This window comes from Lagenorhynchus albirostris, chromosome 2 (genome assembly GCF_949774975.1).
Source record: "Lagenorhynchus albirostris chromosome 2, mLagAlb1.1, whole genome shotgun sequence".
NCBI lineage: Eukaryota > Metazoa > Chordata > Mammalia > Artiodactyla > Delphinidae > Lagenorhynchus > Lagenorhynchus albirostris.
This window is the reverse complement of record NC_083096.1, coordinates 56,649,695-56,670,448: the sequence shown is the minus strand read 5'-3', so window position 1 is coordinate 56,670,448 and position 20,754 is coordinate 56,649,695. Positions and strand designations below refer to the sequence as shown.

Sequence of the window (20,754 nt, the reverse complement as noted above, 5' to 3'; positions counted from 1 at the left end):
GTGGCTTCTGTTTCCCTGACCAGACTCCAACTGATACACAAAGGACAGTACAGTAGTCTTGACATCCAATAATAGTGTTGCATGGGGTGGCAGGGCTGAAGGATAATTTTAGCCCCATTGCTACTGTCATCCACAGCTTCCTGATTTTCCCCCTTCAACTTGCTGTGGCCTGGAGAAACAAGAGTTCCCCTTGATAGGTTATTCCCCAATCCATTCTTTTATACTAGAAAAGAACATCAAAGTTGCCTTTCTCTTGGAGACAAGAGATCAAATTGAAGCACAAAGAAAGTTGTGGTCATCTACCTAGGAAAGTGAATTAAAAAGCCTTCAACATCTTGCAAATTTTCCTGAGCCAATCAGATCTTGTGAGGTGGGAGTAGAAAAGGGCCATCTATAAAAAGAACAGTAGGAAGAGCACACTCTTTGGAGATCCAATGGACTTGGATGTGACTGAACCCTGGTTCAAACTCTTACCAGGGTTACTTTTCTCCTCTGAATCCAATTACTCATCTATGAAGATAATATACTCATTTTCATAGACTTATTATGTATATTAATAATGATGATGATAAATAATAATTGCAGCTAACAGGTATAGAGCATGTACTATATTCCAAACACTCTCCTAAAGTGCCTCACGAGAATTAACTCATTTAATTAATCCCCACAGTAATGCTAGAGGCAACGGATGCAAAGAACATAGCAGGCCTGACAAGTTGACATATGAACATGAGTTTCTGACTCTGTCCCTTGAAACAACTCCAAGAAAGAGGATGTGTCTTGATGGGCCTGAAAAACTGACATAAGCATGAGAAACTCGTGAGGGGAAAAGGATGGTTGTTGGCTCTCAGTGTACATGTGGGTATATGTTTACAGCAGCACACGGGAGAAGGGGGTCAGATGTCATAGGAAGATAGGTTGGGCCAGAGGTTTATGGTTTTGTGTGTTTCTCTTTCCTATCTTGCTTGGTCGTCATTTTGAGGCAGATAAACAGCAGTGATTGCCCAGCAGCACTGGGGGGGAATATCAAGATAGTGCTGGAATCTGGCTGAGATGAGGAAGAGTCAACAGCAGGTATAGGCAGGTGACTCCAACTGAGGAAGAAATCTCTTGAAAAAGAGCAATGCCAGGCAGAAACTCGGGAAGTTTTACTTGGTAAGGTAGGTAGGTGACAAACAGGGGATGACTGACCCCAGAGTACAATGCCAGAGGCTCTTCCTCCGAAGGAGTGACCATCTGCCAACTCCCTAAGCTCTCTAGGAAGGGCACAAGGTACTCCTGGATCCCTGGGCTTTAGCCACCTTCACCTCTCCCGACCTCCAACTCCCACATACATGCTGCACGTTATCCTCCATGATAGATGACATTCCCAGGAGAGTGAGTACAAGCTCGCAAGGAAAAGTGATCAGACACACGAGGAGCACACTGCTCTATAAGAAAGACAACATACTGAACAAAATACACCAGGCAGAGAAAATGAACAGACCAGAGAAAATAAGTTTAAAATAAGCAGGAGAAATACCCTCAAAAAATATAAAGGTGAAATACTGATAACATTAGTCAAGAAAAACAATTCAAAGAAGAACTAATTGGAAATATTGGGTTTGAAAAATGTAATAGTTGAAATAAAAATCTTAATGGATATGTTAAGTTGTGGAAACGATACAGCTGAAGAATGTATTACTGAGCTGGAAGATTTCTGAACGCTGCAAAGCATCAAAAAAGTAGAAAAGTATTTTGAAAGAAAAGCTTAGAGGCGAGGAGAGTAGAAATTGAAGTGTCAGCATCCTTGTAATAGGAGTTCCAGAAGAAAACAAAATAAATGTAGAGAAAGAAATATTTAAACAATTTCTCCAAATTAAAGAAAGGTAAAAGACCTTAGTCTGAAAAGGCTTGTAAAGTACCACATAGGCTATATTGGAAAAACCAAGTGATATATATTCATTTTAGTGAAATTAATAATGCAAAGAGAATATTCTGAAACTTTCTGGAGGGGAAAAAGAAAAATGCCTAAAAAGAATAGGAGTTGGTTTGACCACAGACTTCTCACTAATCTGGATGTGAGAAGACAAAGAGTAATATTTGCAAAATTTTGAAAAAAAGAGAGATAAAGAACATCAGATTCGGAAATATATATCCAATTAAATTACCATTTAAATATTGGTAAAAAGGGACCAAAAGACTCTATCACAAGCCAGAATTAACATTTTAGGCAGTACGAACATGATGAAGGTGGTGGTGGGGAATGGGACTCTATTTTGCTCTCTCTCCTGTGAATTTACCCTGTATGGACTACATCAATGGACTTCCTCACCTTCTGGCTTTGGGTTGAATTTGCCTAGTGTGGAGCCCCAGCAGGAGGGAAGGGGGAAGGTGGTAGGACAGGGTATTTATTCTCCAGGCTCATCTAGGGCTGGCTGCAATTCTTGACTGGAAGTCACAATTCCTGTTTAGGCTGTCTTCTCCACACAATTCTCTCCTTCTTAGGTTCCAGTAGCTTACCTTTCCCCTTGACTAATGGTCATAACGACCCTGTTCCTTATAATATTGCTAGAATATTATACTATCCTTTTTGATTTCCCTACACCTTACCTCTATGTTTGTAAACAGTCCTTTTTATTAAGTCCTTCTCAAGCTATCCTAATTTGTGTTTCATCTGTGTGCTGATGAGATGCTGATGATACAATAGGAAACTTTTATTGACCAAAGTGATATATAAAAAGCAAAATCCTTAGGAAAACATCATACTTACTGTGAGAAACTTTAGGTACAGTCTCTTTGTGATTAGGGACAAGACATAGATACCCACAATCACAGTTACTGTTTTATATAGTTCTTCTTGAGGTTTGAGACAACACAAAAACAAAAGTAAAAGAATGAGGCATAAGGATTGGAAGGGAAGATTAAAACTTCTCATTTTGTCCACTGATAATGTATATCTATATAGAAAAAAACCCAGAAATCAATAGACACACTATCAGAAATAAAAAGAGAGTTCCACAAGTTTGTAAGATTCAAGGTTATTTGTTACAAAGTGAAGAACATTTATTTAAACCAGTTATAGTCATCTGTAATAGTTATCTATTGTTGCATAACAAATGACCCCAAAACGTAATGGCTTAAAATAAAAAATATTTATCTTAAAATTCCTGTCGTCAGGAATTCAAGGTTGGTTTAGGTGGGTGTTATGGAACTGAATGTTTGTGTCCCTCCCAAATTCATAACTTAAAATTCTGTGTCCCAATGTGATGGTATTAGGAAGTGGGGCTTTTTGAAAATAACTAGGATTAGATGATGTCATGAAGGTGGGGCCCTCATGAATGGGATTATTACCCTTATAAGAGCCAGGAGAGAGCTTGCTTCCTCTCTCTTTCCACCATGTGAGGATACAATGAGAAGGCAGCCATCTGCAATGCAGAAGCTGCAGTCTTTTTATAACTTAATCTGGGAAGTGCTATCCCAACACTTCTACTGTATTCTATTAGTTAGAAGTGAGTCAGTAGGTCCAGCCCACACTCAAGAGGAGGGAATTATGAAAGGGCATGAATACCAGGCGGTGGGGGGGGGGTCACTGGGGTCATCTTAGAGGTTGCTTACCGCAGAATCTAAAAATGCCACAGGAAATTACAACATTTATAATCACAACAAAATTACAAAGTATCAAGCAATTAATCTGAGAAAGAATGGATAAGACCATCCTGAAGAAAAATTTTAAAAGTCATAAAGAACACATGGAAAACTGTGGATAGGGCAAAAACATTGTAAAGAAAACACTTCCCCTAAATTAGTGCAATTACTGTTAATAGTCCAGTAGAACATTTTAAGACCATGATAGTTTTTCTTTTCCTAATACATATAGGAGAGATTAAATATACTCAAATAGTTATGTCAATTTTGAAAAAGAAGATCAAAGAGGGAAAATTTTACCATTCTAGCTCTCAAGACATTTTAGAAAGCCATAATTGTGAAACTGTGTGACCCTAGTACTGGAATAGAGAAATAAATCAATGAAACAGAGATAAGAACCCAGAAAAAGACCTGACTACATGTATAAACTTCATATATGATAAATATACCACTGTAATTCAGTTGGGGAAAATATAGATTGTGTTGGGAAAACTGGTTCATACATGGAGAAAAACAAAGATGAACTCTTTTATACCACAAACAAAGATGAACTCCAGATAGGTTAAAGCCTATACATGAAATCTGCGATGGTGTGACATATTTTCAATGTCTAAAAGTAACAATAGATTAATATCTAGAATATAAAGTACAAGGAAATCCTGTGAATAAACACAAAGAGATAAGAAACCCAATTGAAAAATGGGCATGGTGTACAAAACAGGAAATATACACAAAAGGGAAAACATTTGTATAACAAAAATATGACAAGATGTTCAACCTCACAAGGAATCAGAAAAAATATTAGCACTTGGTAAAAATTAGAAAAGTGGATAATACCAAGTAGAGATGAGGACATAGGGTAAGATCATCATGGTGTCAAGGGACTCAACCACTTAGATACTGATGTCAGACATTGACTTGTACTTTTCCCTGCAACATCTCTCCCCCATCTCCACCCCCTCTACCTTATTTTATCCTTAGTGAAAGAAGGTAAATTACATGAAGTCTACAGATGAATCATTTGTGGGAAGATACACTGTATTTACAACAACAAGAACAGCAACATTTTTTGAGTGCTTACTTTGATGTTGAGGACTATTTTAAGTGTATCAAATGTTTTGACTCGTTTAATTTTCATAATGCCCTATGAAATAGGTACTATTGTGATCATGCCCATTTTTATAGATGAGAAAACTGTGGCACAGAGGAGGGAAAGTGACCTGTCCAGTTCACACAGCTAATAAATGGAAGAACTGGGATTTGAACCCAGGCAGTTTAACTCCAGAAGCACACACCCTAACCATCATGTGACACTTTCCTTCTATCCTCCTCATCCAGGATATGGTGTATTTTTTCCATTTATCTGAATATTTGTCATTTTTAGGAAAATTTTTATAGTTTAAAAAATATGATTCTATTCAGTTGTTATTAAGAGTTATTTCAGGATACTTTAAGGGTTGTGCTTTTGGTTGTACATATGGTGGAATTCTTAAAATTATATTTTCTGATTATTAATTATAAACATCATTTTTCACGACTATGAAGAAAGCCGTATGTGAGTTCTAAAACACGTAACCTCTGCCCATCTGTAAAAGAGAGTGAGAACATTGTGCAGTCATTCTGATTTCATCTGTCTCCCTGTTTCATGCATGGAGACTGGGATGTGGGCAGAAGTGCCTGGAGAGGGGATAGTGACAGATGTTGGAGTCTGATTTCAACAGACTGCCTTGTGTGTCACACTAAGGCATTTGGACCACTCCCAGAATCAAACTTTCTGACAGAACGTTTTAGGCAAGGAAGTGAGATAACTGAATATGTTTTTAAAAACATCATTCTTGCAGCATTATGCAGGGTGACTTGGGCTTGGGAAAGGCTGGTGGCCTGGAAACCAGTTAGAGTATCACTGCAATATTTCAGGTGAGATAATAAAAGTCTGACCTCAGGCAATGACAGTAGGGAGGGAGCGTGCTCATGTGACAAACATGGCTCAGGTAAAATCGACAGTCCTGCGTGACTAGTGCAGTGCTGGAGGAGGGGAAGAGGTGGAGTGGAATTTGTCACCATAAAGAGTGACCTCAGGTGAAACGGGTTGTATTGGGAACGGGGGTGGGCAGAATGGGGCAGGGAAATAAGTTTGGTGTTGGTCTGGTTCAGGTGGAGAGCCAGAATGATAGTCATAGAAATGCCAAAACATGATATAACAACTGATGAAACTTCAAAGGCAGAACCCTTTAATAAAATGGAAAATAGGGATTTATGAGAGGTTTATATGATTTATGTGGAGCTGAGCACTTGAAAATTACTGTAAATGGTATTTGAAGCCAGAGAAAATGTGAAATAAGTTTAGGTAGAGTCCCATCTTTAGTTAAAAAAAAAAATTAGGATAACCAGTTAAATTTGAACTTCAGATAAAAATGGAGTCATTTGTACTATATTCCATGCAATGTTTAAGACGTACTTATCCTAAAAACTAGTTATTATTTGAGATCCAAATTTAACTGGGCGCCATCTGACGACCATAACAGATATGGCAAACTGAAAGGCCTACAGGGACCAGGAAAGCCGTTTCACACAGTGAGGTGCGTGAGAAATATAGTGGAGGGTGTGCAGGCTGGGCAGCCTGGAACATCTGTGTCCCATCCCCAAGAGCAGCTGCTGCCCAGCTGGTTGGTTGTGCAGAGAGGGTCTCCAGACGGTCCAATAGTCTAGCGGTTCAAAACATAATACAAAGATAATATAAATTTAAAAATATATGGAATATCCACATTTTTAAAGGGGACAATCAGTAGAAAGAACACTTGTGAGGCATAAGCAAAGCAGGTCTGTGGGCTCCGTAAGGCATATGGGTGATGGGTTTGTAACCTCTGATCTGACCTCTACAAAGTGGGTGGAGCAGGTTTGTAACCTGTAAATTATGTTGCTTTGCTATGTCGGGGTGAATAGTATTTGGGTGTGGGGAAGGGCTGGCAGCAGGGGGACGATTCCCTCCTGCAAAAGGTGAGACATAGAAGCGGCTTCCCTGGCCACGACTCCGTGCTCTCGCCCCTCAGTGCCTGAGCGAGCCCCACTGGCCACTCTCCCCATAGCCGGGCAATGGCCGAAGTCGACAGGGCTGTGCTGCTGCTACCTGCTCTCGCGGGGCCTGAGGAGACGAGCCTGCCCTACCAGCCTTTCAGGCAGCAAGGCAGCAGCAATTGGGGTTTTGAAAGCTTTTATCAGTAGATTGTGGGCGGAAACTGCCCCGGGTTTGCTCTGAGCTTCTTGAGGCTTCTCAGCTTCAGATACAAAGCGAGTGGGTGTCTCTTTGAGAAGCAGAAAGGGGGAAAGACAGAACAAAAGAGAGGTGTTTCCCTGGGTTCTGGGAACTCTATAAAGAGAGAGCCGGCTCCTCTCTCTCGAGCAGTCAGAAACAGGAGTCCCGTCCTTGACACCCGGGACTCCCCAGGATTGAGAAGGAGAAAAACCCTTGGCTGGGGGCTGGCCCGAGGCACTGGCTGCCATGCAGCAGCCCTTGAATTACCCGTACCCCCAGATTTTCTGGGTGGACAGCAGTGCCAGCTCCCCCTGGGCTTCTCCAGGGTCAGTCTTCCCCTGTCCGTCCTCTGTGCCAGGAAGGCCCGGGCAAAGGAGGCCACCGCCACTACCACCACCTCTGAAGAAGAGGAGGGGCCACAACACAGGCCTGTGTCTCCTTGTGATGTTTTTCATGGTTCTGGTGGCCCTGGTTGGATTGGGACTGGGACTATTTCAGCTCTTCCACCTGCAGAAGGAACTGGCCGAACTCAGAGAGGTAAGCTGCCCTGTGGGTTGCTGTGCCCTGAAGGCATGGGTGTGAGACAGCCCTGCTGTAGTGGAGGGAGGAAGGTAACAGTGATCCATGTGGACCACAGTCTTGCTTGCAAAGTACTTCACAATCCTTTTTTCCTGTCTTAGAAATGAATCGCTCTAGCCATCCTGTTCTCTATGCAGAGAAATGGGGGCTCAAATGAGCAGAAGGAATATTATCTATGTTGGGAAGGATCAGAGCCAAATTAGGACTGGTAACTAGAGTTCTTCTTTTCTCAGTTGGCTGCTACCTACCTTATACTCAGTGATTCAAGAAAGAAAAGGAACTTGGAATCTTGCTTACAAGTGAATTTGTTCAAATGGACAAACTAAATTTCCTTGAAAATACTTAAAAATATTGGAACTATTCCAAATCACAAAACTGAGGCATGGAGAGGCACAACTTGGCCGGAGTCTGAGTTAGCAGAGGTTCTAAGGTGTTTAGATTCCCTTTCCAGTGCTTAGTTTATTTGACAATTCTGCCTCCTTTGCTTAAAGAACTTCATATTTATTATATACCTTTTCTCTTTTTGTTTCACCAGTCCACCAGCCAAAGGCATACAGAATCGTCTTTGGAGAAGCAAATAGGTGAGTCCTTTCATGCATGTACATGAGTTAGAAAGATAGTCCTTAGCACTGAACCATGTTGGGGGAATGCCTTGAATTCCATCTCATTCCTGGGCATATGTATACTATGAAAGAGGAATCCTAACCAATGCTGAATCTCTGGTCATTTTGGTTCTTTGAGCTGCCCTAAAATATGAAGTGAATTTAATTGTTCAAAATTAGTGTAGCTGAGTATCACACAAAAGTAAAAATAATTTCTGCTTGAATTTGGAAAAAGCAACACACATATACAACCCTGGACCTTTGCCCCTTAGCAGTTGGCTCCGGGCCTGTCCCCTTCCTCAGGCCTCCTGGTTCCCATGCACAGGGCTGTGGCTATAACTTCTCGGGAGAGAAGGGGGGGTAAAGGCAGAGAAAGCTGCTGCTGGGAAAGACCCGTGCTCTCCTATTTAATCTCTATAAGAGATTAGTTAAGAGTCAGACCTTATTTAAAATTTTTCCATAGGATATATTTAAGCTTTTAAAAAGTGGGCAACCAATCATCCCCATTAGGATGGTTCTTTTGCATCCACTGGAAAGCTTGGGGGAAGACTTTTGCCATTATTCAAAGGGTAGTCCCACTTCACTCACAGAGGCAATCGTGAGCTACCTTTGATAATAAAGGAAAACCCTGTGTATGAGATCCAGGACGGGAAGAAGATGAAAATGTTGAACGTTGACCTTCTAAAGTTTCAGGACATAGTTTTGGAAACTGTGGACAGATAGATTTAGAATACTGCAACTCATTAAACTAAGATTCACTGAACTTTAGATTTGGTAAGAGTTGGAAGGGAGCTTAGAGAACATCTGGTCCAGTCATCTCATTTTTCAGAAGAGAAACAAAACACCAGATAGATTAGGTGATGTGCCCAACACTACTGGTGTGAAGGAACATAGGCTCCTAATGCCTTGTCACTTACAGTGCTTCCCAGTACATGCTCTGGTGCCTCATGACACAGGGAAACTCCTGTCTTTTTCTGATGGCCATGGAATGAGAATAAAGATGACAAGCAAGATGCCTCTGCAAAGACAATAGTTAAATCTCATCCTTAGAAATTGGGAAGAAAACAGAAGACAGCACTGGCTACCCAGTAAGGGGAGGCTGTTCCAGTTTCTTAGGATATGCCTGAGAGACCCAAGTCACCCTATTGCCCTAGCAGGTAGGCTCTTGTAGGAGCCATCCATAGAATCCTCTGGTTTCCAGTTCTGGGTCTGAGTCCCTAAAGAGTTAGAAATTCCAGATATACCCAAGCAGAGTAAAAACGTCAGTTAGAAAAATAAAGCCTCTGGAGGATTTCTAAAATAAGATAGATTTGAAAATCAGTGGAACGTGGCTGGTAAAATGGGTACCTAATTACTCATCTTTCACCCACTTTCTGGAGTCATTTTAGTAATTAAAAGTCAAGTGAACAGATAAGTCAGGTCCACTTGTCCCACTAAACAAGTATCAAGTATCTTTCCTAGATCAACCCAGATGGACCAGAAATTGGTGAATTATCACACAGAAATCAAATTAGCAACTTTACTAATGAGCTAAGAGATGCAAATTTGAAAAGGGGGATACCCAGGTTTATCCATCAAATTAGTGAAGTTTAAAAAAAAACACAAAACCCCAGCTTGGCAAAAATGTGAGAGAAAAGGGTCTGCTTCAACAGTTGAGAGTCAGTGGGCATGTAAATTGCTACACCTTTCTAAAGAGTAGTTGGGAAAAAAATATCACAGGATTAAAACTGTTAATTTACCTTGTGATCTCATCACTAAGGCTTTATTATTTAAGAAAATAATCAAAATGTGCCTGAAAATTTATAATAAGGATGTTCATCACTTCCTTATAAGGCTATTTATAATAAACCAGTCAGAAGAAAGTTAAATGCTTCTTAATAGGAAATTAGTTAAATACATTACAGTGTATTCAGATGAGAGCATAATACGCAGCAACTAAAAGCTATATGTTAGAAGGACATTTAATGCCATAGAGATTGTGCATTCTATATTGTTGGATAAAAGACAAGTTATAAAGCAGTGTGTTTAGTTTAATATTGACATATGCATATTTTTATATTCTTAGTAAACATCTAGAAGGATTTATACTCCAACAGGTTAACTGTGATTTTTCTCTGGAAGGTACTATTGTAGGTTATTTAAACTTTCTTATTTGGTTCACTTTCATTTTTCCACAGTTAACTCATTAAATCTTTTATTCATTCACAAATGTTCTTGGAGTATTTCCTGTGTGCCAGGCTGGGTGTTGGGTAGTGGGTGATGACAGAATGAGAGACAAGTGGCTTGCCCTCATGGAGCTCTTAGCATGCTAGAGAAGATAAACAAAAGCAAGCAAACAGACAACAAACTTTTAAGTTGTACTAAGTGTGACCTAAGATTGAGTGGTCTGCAAAGTCCCCTCTAAGGAGGTGTTGTTAATGTGGATGTGTGTATGTGTATGGGTGGGTAGGAGACTGGGAACATCATTCCAGCACTGAGAATGGCATGTGCAGAGACCCTGGAGCAGGCTACGGTCATCACCAAAATATAGGATATATAGGAGATATATATATATATATATAGGATATATTTCTACTTTATTTATTCCATCATTTATCCATTTATTTATTCCATCATTTATCCAGCAGATATTTTTATTGAGTACCTTCTATGAGAATAACACTCATAATAATCACATGTGATTCTCTGTTCCATTTCCTGTCAGTTCATGGCTGAATGCCAGATCAGCTGCACAGATGGTTTGTGGTGTAGGAATATAGAAGAGACTCAGTTTTGCCTTTCCTGTTCACTAACACCTCACCTCGTTCATGGTGGGTGGTCTTGGGTGGCTACAGAGGTAATCATTGCTTACATCATATCCTCAGCTGATTGGAGCACTCTCAGGCCATATAGAGTTTTACAGGCTAATCATGAAGAGCCTGATGTGGATGAGTGCCTTTCTATGAAACTTTCTTGAACATCTTAGCTAAATTCATTAGTTAAGTGGTAGAGCTATTCCACTGAAATATCTAAAGTCAGAGAACTAGTACCTATTTTGAGAACTGATGTCTATTTTAAATTTTTCCATTTAATTTAGCAAACATGTACTGATCACATGCCTTGTGGTAGAAACCGAGCTAATTACTCTGGTGGATTAAACATATAGTAAGGAATTTGCCATTTATTTGGGGAGTAAGATGAATCATACAGTTACCACAGAAAAAGGGGAGTCAAAACTGACAAGAGAGGTGACGACAGAGTGCTTCTAGGTTTCAAAGGCGGAAACAAGCATATTTGATTAGAAAGGCTTGGGAATGTTTCGCAAGAAAAGAGGTATTTTAGATGGTATTTGCAGGGTTGATAGGAATTTAGCACAGAGATCTGTTTGGGAGGGCATCCCAGGCAGAAGGAACAGCATGGGCAAAGGCACAGAGGCAGGGAAGCTGGGTGTGTTCAGAACTGTTGTACAGCTATGTCTAGTGTGGGTGAGTAAGCAAGATAAGGCTGGACAGATAGGCAGAGATCACATGGTTGGGGACACTTGTACATAATTACACGTTCAATGAGGAGCATTCGAGGTGTTTGAGATCTTAGGATAATTTATTTGGGGCAGATTGTAGAATGCCATTGGGGAAGACCTAGTGGCCTGGAGATTAGCAGTCTTCAGGCTTTGTCCTGCAGAGTCCTAAGGGCAGCTGAGCCAGAGAGGAAAGAGCCTTGGATCTGGACTCAGGAGACCTGAGTGTCAGTCCCACTCTGACACTGAGTAAACAGGTCTTCTTGGATAAGTCACCCAACTTGTTATTTTTTTATCAGGAAATAACTTTTTATTTTATATTGGAGTATAGTTGATTAACAACGTTGTGTTAGTTTCAGGTGTACAGCAAAGTGATTCAGTTATACGTATACAAGTCACCCAACTTTTAAGCTCGTTTTGCCGTCTATAAGATGGGACAGTAATCTCTACCTCAAAGAGTTGTGGCCAGTTATAAATGCAATAGCTTATATGGCACATCTTTATAAACTAAGCTTTCTATTATTTTATTGTAGCATTATAATTTATGCATGTGTCTATTTTAATTTAGTTCCTTTTTACCTCTCTGTTTCTGAAATACAGGCTGTTGTAATTCCTACAATTTGGACCTGAATGAGTTGGCTATGTTAGACTGTTGCCATTTATGCTTATAAAACTTCTTTTATTTAAATGCCCTGCTTAGAGTCCCACAGAAAGAATAGTCGTTATGTCATTTTTTACATATATCTTTCATCTCTCTATGAAACAGGTCACCCCAATCCATCCTCTGAGAAAACGGAGCTGAGAAAGGCAGCTCATTTAACAGGTCTGTATCTGGAAGATGGGCTTGGGAAAGCCTTTGGCAGAAAGCGGAAGAGCTGGTTGGTCTCCATGACTGTGCTCTGCAGTAGTTGATACTTTCCAGTGACAGTATTTGAAACCCAAGAGTAGTTACATCTTTCTAGTCAGGTCAACCTCACACACACATTGAGCCCCTACTCTGGGCAAGGCCCTGTTCTAAACTGGAGAAATGGAGCTGCTTATGACGTGATCCTTGCCCATAAGGAGCTCACTCTTTTCACTCACTCCAATGACCCTTAGGGAATTTGGGGCACAGATCCAAGCGGTGAGAGCTGGGGAGATGGGGAATGATGAATTATTTTAGTACGTGTTTCCCTGGTTTTCTGTAAGAGCTTTACTCTGCTTTCTCCATGAGTAGAAAAAGGAGAGGGGAGGCCCAGTCCTGGCACTAGTGGTCGTGTAGTGGAGTGAAACGATTTGATAGCAACGTGGTATGGGCATTCCCAGTGTAAAGTCCACAAATATCTGAAAAGTGGATAAGTATCATGGAAAGTGATATGCTGCTGTCCCTGAAATTATTTCAGCAGAGGCTGTAAAATGATCCAATTTAGATAAACAGACATTTCTTGAGCACATGCTGTGTGCCAAGCCTGGGGGACATGGAGATGAACCACACACGGCTCCTGCCTTCAAGGAGCTTACAATCTAACAGGGGAAGACAGGTGCACAAGCAATAATTCCAGCATTCTCTGCTTAAGAATGTACATAATGCTGTGGGGATACAAATGAAAGGGGATTTTCGCCCACACTGAAGAATCCTTAGTGCAGGTAAAGATTGGACTAGATGATCCCTAAGGTCCTTCCCAACTTTAGAACTTCAAAGTTCCTTGGATTTGATTTTTCACCTCATGAAGGGACCTCAAACCCTAGTAGTTTTGGTACTAGTTCTGAACCTTTGTTCCAGAGAGCTAAAATCATCCCAATCATTTCTCACTGCAGTTGATTAGGGGTATATGCTATTGTCCCAGTTGTGTGGATGATAAAATTGAAGACGTCAATTTGATAAAGGTGTGAAGAAATTCAGTAACAGGTCAGGCCTGATCCGTCACCTGGCTCAATAGGGGCTATGTCATTTGGGGTAAAAAGCATTTGCTCAAGGCATGGTCCACAATTTTGCCTTGGAAGCTTGGTTTGTTGATACATGAGCATTCCTGGCTGAAAGCTCCTCTCTGGTTTGGTTTCAGGCAAGCCCAACTCAAGATCCATCCCTCTGGAATGGGAAGACACTTATGGAATTGCCCTGGTCTCTGGGGTGAAGTATAAGAAAGGCAGCCTTGTGATCAATGAAACTGGGCTGTATTTTGTGTATTCCAAAGTGTACTTCCGGGGTCAGTCCTGCAACAAGCAGCCCCTGAACCACAAGGTTTACATGAGGAATTTTAGGTACCCCCAGGACCTGGTGCTCATGGAGGGGAAGATGATGGACTACTGCACTACTGGCCAGATGTGGGCCCGCAGCAGCTACCTGGGGGCTGTGTTCAACCTCACCAATGCTGACCATTTATATGTCAATGTATCTGAGCCCTCTCTGGTCAATTTTGAGGAATCTAAGACATTTTTTGGCTTATATAAGCTCTAAGAAAAGCACTTTGGGATTCTCTCCATTATGGTTTCTTGTTATAGGCACTGAGAATGTTGTCTTGAATGAGGGTCTTCTTAAGTCCACTTGAGGTCAAGAGAGAAGACATGAACCAAGAGGATCTTGAGACCACAGGGTCCAGCAGTTCTACAGCTCCTCATCTCACCTAAGGTCCACGAGCCAGACAGGAGGAGGACATGAACACGAAACTCTGGGCTGCCATGTGAAGCTGCAGAGACAGGGAAAAGCAGCTACCAGGGTGTTCTACACTCATCTTAAGTGGCCTAGCACACTTTGGTACACTGAAAATGGCACGTTTTAACTCACCTCTTGGGGTGGGTCTACTGTCTACCTCAGGGGAGGCTGTCTTTCACGTATATGGATGCAACATGAGTGTATAAGGGGTGGGAAAAGAGGACTAGGCTTACATGATAAGCTAAAGAGACTAAAAGGCCAGTGTCCCACTGGCAGCATCTTTACTTCTAAATGCATAGCCTGAGCCATCAGGTGATGCTAACAGAGAAGCAAGGGAGATCTTTTGAGGACTCAGTCCATTCCCTATACAGCATGTATATTTCCAGTGCAATTGTAGGGGTGTGTGTGTGTGTGCACGCGCGTGTGACTAAAAGAGTTACGTAAGTAGAGAGAACGTGGAGATTGGGAAGGACATGTTAGGAAAATATGGACTGCATTTGGTGGTAGATTTTGAATGCTTTTTGGGCAACCAACTCTAATAGTCCTCAAAACTCTTTGATTGTCAGTTATTAAAGCTGTTTCCCCATAATATAACTAATATTTATATATATTTTGTGGGTTTTTTTTTTCTTTTTGCGGTACGCAGGCCTCTCACTGTTGTGGCCTCTCCCGTTGCGGAGCACAGGCTCCGGACGTGCAGGCTCAGCAGCCATGGCTCACGGGCCCAGCTGCTCTGCGGCATGTGGGATCTTCCCAGACCGGGGCACGAAACCGTGTCCCCTGCATTGGCAGGCGGACTCTCAACCACTGCGCCACCAGGGAAGCCCTATTTTGTGCATTTTTAATGAACAGAATACATGTAACAAAAACTATGTTAAAATACAGATAAACATTATGAGTGTCCTTTTTGGAAATCACTAAGATCTGGAGTTTTTCCTTATTATTTCTTTCTTCCATGGCCTCCTCATTCATTATGACTTAAGCCCACTTTAAGAAGAATTTACTAGGGTGAGAAGAGCTGTGAGGCAAATCTTTGCATCTTCGCCAGCCTCTCCTCTCCTCACTATATTCTCTTTCCCCTCCATCTCCCACTATCCAGAGTTTCCATTGCCAATATTATTGCCAGTGTTAAGCTCACCCAACTTCCCATAGATCTGATGACAATTTGTCTCTTCCTTGGGGGCAGAGATGTGGCATAGTGGAAAGGGCAGAGACTTTGGACTAAAAAACCTGAATTTGAATCTTTGTTCCTCTACTTATTAACTATGCAATCACTGGGCAGATCACTTGACTTTTTTGGACAAAAAGGGGCTGATATGGACTTATAGTATCTAACACATCGTAGAATGTCAAACAATAGTGTCTGCCATTATTAATAAGCCACTCTATAGGAGGCACTTCATTCTCCAGAAGAAGCCACTGCTCTGAGGGATCCATTCAAACACCTGGTTTCTTGCCTTCTCACCTTGGTCTCACAATAACCTTTTCCTATTTTCTCCAAATGCTCATTACCATGACTTCTCCCTAGACTTTTTCATCATTAAAAATAACAACATCTCCTCTGGAATTTGATTTCAGACACCTTATTTTCACAACATCATGTCCTTTTTCCAACTCAGTTGGTCCAACATTTTCTCTCCTAAAAATATGTATATATATTTTACTGTGTTGTGACATCTACTTAATAAATGCTATCATTTTCTTATATATCCATCAGCTCCTTCTCTATCTTCACTCTTTTCTCTATCCAGCTTAGGTTCCACGATCTGTCGTTACAATCAGAACCTTGGAAAGACCCTGAATTCCAAAATACTCTGTTACCGTCCCTGTTTTCCTCTTGTAAAAATCCCATTCTCTTTATGCTGGCATCCTAGCAGCCGGATGTTGCTGCAGAAAAATGACACAAACCGATTGACTATTTTTATTTTTATCTATCATCTACTTAAGTCATCCAATCAATTTTTTTTAATAAATTAATTTATTTATTTTTGGCTGCGTTGGGTCTTCGTTGCTGCGTGCGGGCTTTCTCTAGTTGCCGTGTGCGGGCTTCTCATTGCGGTGGCTTCTCTTGTTGCGGAGCACGAACTCTAGGCATGCGGGCTTCAGTAGTTGCGGCACATGGGCTCAGTAGTTGTGGCTCGCGGGCTCTAGAGCGCAGGCTCAGTAGTTGTGGCGCACAGGCTTAGTTGCTCCATGGCATGTGGGATATTCCCGGACCAGGGCTCGAACCCGTGTCCCCTGCATTGCCAGGCGGACTCTCAACCACTGCACCACCAAGGAAGGCCAAATCAATTATTTATCAGTGAATTATTTCTGTCTTTTGATAGATTTGAATAGGTAATACATGCACATAGCACAAATTTTAAAAGGTACACAAAGATATAGGATGAAAATAAGTCCTTTTCTCATCCTGTCCTGTGGCTCCATCTCTGCCCACAAGGAGGATCACTGTCTCCTTCTGTAGCTTTTCCGAGATGATCTATACATAAATATGACATCACTTTACATCAGGGTTTTCTAGCCTCGGTTCTATTGACGTTATGAGCTGGACAAATCTTTGTTGTGAGGGCTGTCCTGCCCGTGCATTGTCGTATGTTTAGCAGTAACCCTGCCCTCTACCGACTAGATGCCAGTAGCATGCCCTTGCCCCCATGTGTGATAACCAGAAATGTCACCAAATATTGCCAAATGTCCCCGGGCTGAAGGTGGGGAGACAAAATCACTCCTGACTGAGAACCACTGCTTTACATTAGTGATCACAGATTTCAAATAGGCATTCAACACAGCCCAGCACTTTTCCTCCAGTTCCCTGGTAAGCATGTTTTTTTCACTGTTTGAGACAACTACATCATGTCTTTTCCTTTTATAAACCAACCTCCTCCCCTCCTCCCACCATGGAACCTCACTTTACCACCAAAACACAAACCCACTTGTATCTGAATGATCTCTTTCTTCCATCTGATACGTGGAGGAAGAGGACCTTCTGTGTGCACTAATTTCCTCTTCCTTATTTTACCTGTTTAAAAATTTTCTTCTTTCTTCTAAATCTTCAAACTAGTTCTATGAAATAACTTCCACCGGCATGTACATATATTCAAGTATCCCCTGTCACTGAAAGATAAACCAAACCAAACCAAACCAAAAAAAAAAACCCAAACCTTTCTTTAGCCTTCTTCTTCCTCCAGAAATGGCTGCATTTCTCATTTTCCCCATAGAGACAAACAACTGAGAAGGTTTTCTCCACACACATGGGCTCCATTTTTAAAGCCAGGAATCTGCCTGTTATTTATTTAACCACTTAAAAATATCTGGGGTTTTTTTTCTGCTAGAAAAAAAACTCCAAAAGCAAGACCTTTTCTGCCTTGTTTACCACTGTATTCACACTACCTAACCCAGTGCCTGGCACATATTAGGTGCTCAATAAATATTTGTTGACTAAATAACTTTCAGTATAAGGCAAAAGTCTTTCAATGGGTATGTTTCTCAGAGTAGTGAATCTATAATTGTGTTGCCTCAAGGACGTGTGTGCTTGTTTATCCAGCTTTGACTAGATTATTCAATGGGGGTTTGAGGCTACAGATGAAAAAATATAGTGCGCCCTAACTCATAGAATTAGAAAAAAAGAAAGAGCTATTTGGTCGTTAGCATTACCAGGAGCTTTTGGGAGACTGTTGAGGAAAAATTCTAGGTAATTAAAGCTGAAACTGTCGTTTAGAAGATACACAATACATGTTTGTTGAATAAATTAATGAACAAAACTAAAAGTCCAGGTTGGAATGTGTCACCTGCTCTCCTTGAAACTCTTCTGTTGATTAATCTGCTCTATGTGGTCAGGTTTCTGACCAGGTACTTCATGGAGAAAGTCAGAGAGGTAGTCACCCTTCTTTTGGCCGACGGTCTGTATTCCCAACCCTCACAATGAAATTCTCCTCATCCATTTCTTCTTCATATGACTCCATCCATCCAAGTACACCAGTTCTAATGGTCACAGGAAGTTTGCGGGACCATTTTTTTGGGTCAGTGGGCCCTCCTAGATAATGGTATTAGAGCAAAGAGGAGTAGGAACGGTGCTGGGCATCCTGTGATGACTGATGCCATTAGCTAGTTGTGGTACTACTGGTACTTTTATCTGTCTAACTCTGAGCTCTGCTAGGATGCCTTCAGGATTTTCTGAACACAGGGTTGTAGCTTACTATGCTTTAAGTACTGGTTTCAGGGAAGAGATATTAACAGTTCCTTGAGTTATTTTTCTTTAAGAGGGAACACAAGGAATGTCAAAACCCCAAAACCTTTTGAATGTGCTCATCAAAAGTAGAGTCAATCATTGTTCCTTTATGAAATGTTAAACCCAAAGTAGACCACTTAAAAAAAAAAAAGGTCACTTCTGGTTTAGTAGTTTGAGGTTTTCTTTCTTTTTAAACAACTGAAAACACAGAAAACCATGTTTTTTTCTTAGCCCCCACCGCCCCCCAGAGTGGTGACTTTGTATTCTCTGAAGTAGGTTTTGACTTACCACAGCTTAACAGAAAAAAAGCTTTACTGGAATCATCACTGTGAGAATGACTAATTTGAAACAACAGATCATTGGAAGAGGTTGAACTGTGGGGAGAAGCCTGGTTCCTCAAAGCCAGACTATAAGATTTCCTTAAGGAGGTTAAGCCGTAGACATTCCCTGGTCCTTATCTAAGAAAGTGTGCTGTTAAATTACATGTTAAATTACACATGTTAAATAACATTTTTTCATAGGAGTTTGGTTAAGTTGTGATGTCAGTAGAGATAAATTTTTTCTGTGTGTGTGTGTGTGTGTGTGTGTGTGTGTTTCTTTCCCCGGGTTTTGGATCATCCAGAGGCAGAATGAGGCGATCCTAGGAGAGCCAAATTAAAGCCAATTCCTTAGGGTTTTCAGACTCAAAAATGGACCTTATTCAGAAATAATATAACTATTGAGAGTAGCCAGGAATCTTTGGGATTCATCTAGAAGCCAACCAGCCTTGGAAATACAGACAGCTAAGTGGGTATCTTTTGCTCCTTACAATTCACCCAGAGGGTAGAAAAGCATCACCTCAGTGATGACTTTCTTCCTTTTGCTAAAGCTTTCCCTTTGCTGGGAGACATTTATTCACCATTCTGACTGATACATCTTTAGAGAAAAGTGCAATGCACATGTCTCTCCTCTCTCATTTGGAGGTTCCCTCAGCTCTACAGAGCCACCATTTTTTCTCCTTCTCAGTAAAACGACATGAACCTCAATCACATTCTGTTGAAAGTTGTCTTCTCTCTAAGTTTTCTGAAATTTTCAGGAAATACTTCCGTTCTTTGGGCAGTCCACATGATAATGGGTTTCCTGGCTCTCACCTGGTTTCTGGCAGTGGATGTTCTCTAAGGTACTCCCATTGTGGAATACCTGTATTTCCCTCAAGGCACTACTACCACAACTTGCTGGGTGTAGACAAATTTTATTGATGGTTTGGGGGTAATGGATAGAGATTACACTACACACACAGTGTAAGTTATACCTAAAATTGAGTGTTAGACATCACTATCATCCCCCAAATTTGCCACAATTATCTCCATAAGTGTGTCACCCAAAACCCTAGTACTTGAAAGGAAGCATAAGCTCATTCATTCAAAAACGGTTTATTTAATATCTACCATATACCAGAAACTACCCTAGGTACTGTGAATACAATGAAAAATAAAGCCTCATATGGAGTTATATTTTAATGGAGAGATGGTAAATAGACAACAAAAAAGAAGCAAATAAATACCTAATTAGTCATATGGTAGTAAGTGTTAATGAAGAAAATTTAAGCAAGGTAAGGTGGTAGAGAGTGGTAAAGAAGGAGGGGATTATTTGATAAGTGGTGAGGGCACACCACTTAGAGCATATCAAGTAGAGAAATGAAAATGCAAAGATGTGGTTGGTATGTTTGGTATATGGTTAGAGTGGAATGAGCTTGATAAAAACTGGTTGGAAAGGTAGCCAGAGGCCAGATGATGTAGGGCCTTGGAAGCTTCGGAAAGGAGTGTGGATTTCCTTCTAAGTGTCATAGAAAGTTGTTAGAGGGCTGGGAACAGAGAACAGAGAGTGATGTGACCTCATTTACAATTTAAAAGGAACACTCTAGTTTATGGAGAACAGTCTCTGAGTTGGGAGACCAGTAGAAGGCTGCTTCAGCACTCCAGATGAGAGATGGCAATGGCTTGAACCAGGGTATTGAGAGTCATTTTGATGTTAGAGTTAAACGGATTTGCTGATGGATTGGATGTGGGACATGAGAGAAATGATGATTCTCTCATTTTGGGTCTGAGCAATTGGGGGGCTGGTGGTGCCATTTACTGTATTATAGTTTTGCTGCTGTCATGTAAGAGGCACAGTCTGTGACAGAGGAAGAAAACTCTTGTTTCTTGCTGCACATCCTTGGGTTTGTACCAACAAGGGCCAACTCTTCACTAATAGCCAAAGGCACAGAGTCCAACCAGCCTTAGAGTTCTGCTTGAGTTCTTCTCATGGATAGAAGTTCTCTATACCAGCCTTAAGAAGGAAGGAAACTGTGTGTATTAA

General features: G+C 41.0%; 1 protein-coding gene across 2 annotated transcripts; it reads left to right on the top strand.

The window, feature by feature from the left end:
• Positions 1-7,126: 7,126 nt before the first annotated feature.
• On the top strand, positions 7,127-14,032 carry FASLG (Fas ligand). Of its 2 annotated transcripts, XM_060142185.1 has the most exons (4): positions 7,127-7,417; positions 7,995-8,040; positions 12,324-12,380; positions 13,600-14,032. In XM_060142185.1, the coding sequence occupies exons 1-4, from the start codon at positions 7,127-7,129 to the stop codon at positions 13,992-13,994; spliced, it is 789 nt and encodes a 262-aa protein (XP_059998168.1). In that variant the 3' UTR covers positions 13,995-14,032. The 2 variants fall into 2 exon arrangements, with proteins under 2 accessions (XP_059998168.1, XP_059998169.1); XM_060142186.1 differs by lacking the exons at positions 7,995-8,040; positions 13,600-14,032 and having other exon boundaries at positions 12,324-12,359.
• The last annotated feature ends 6,722 nt before the right edge of the window (positions 14,033-20,754 follow it).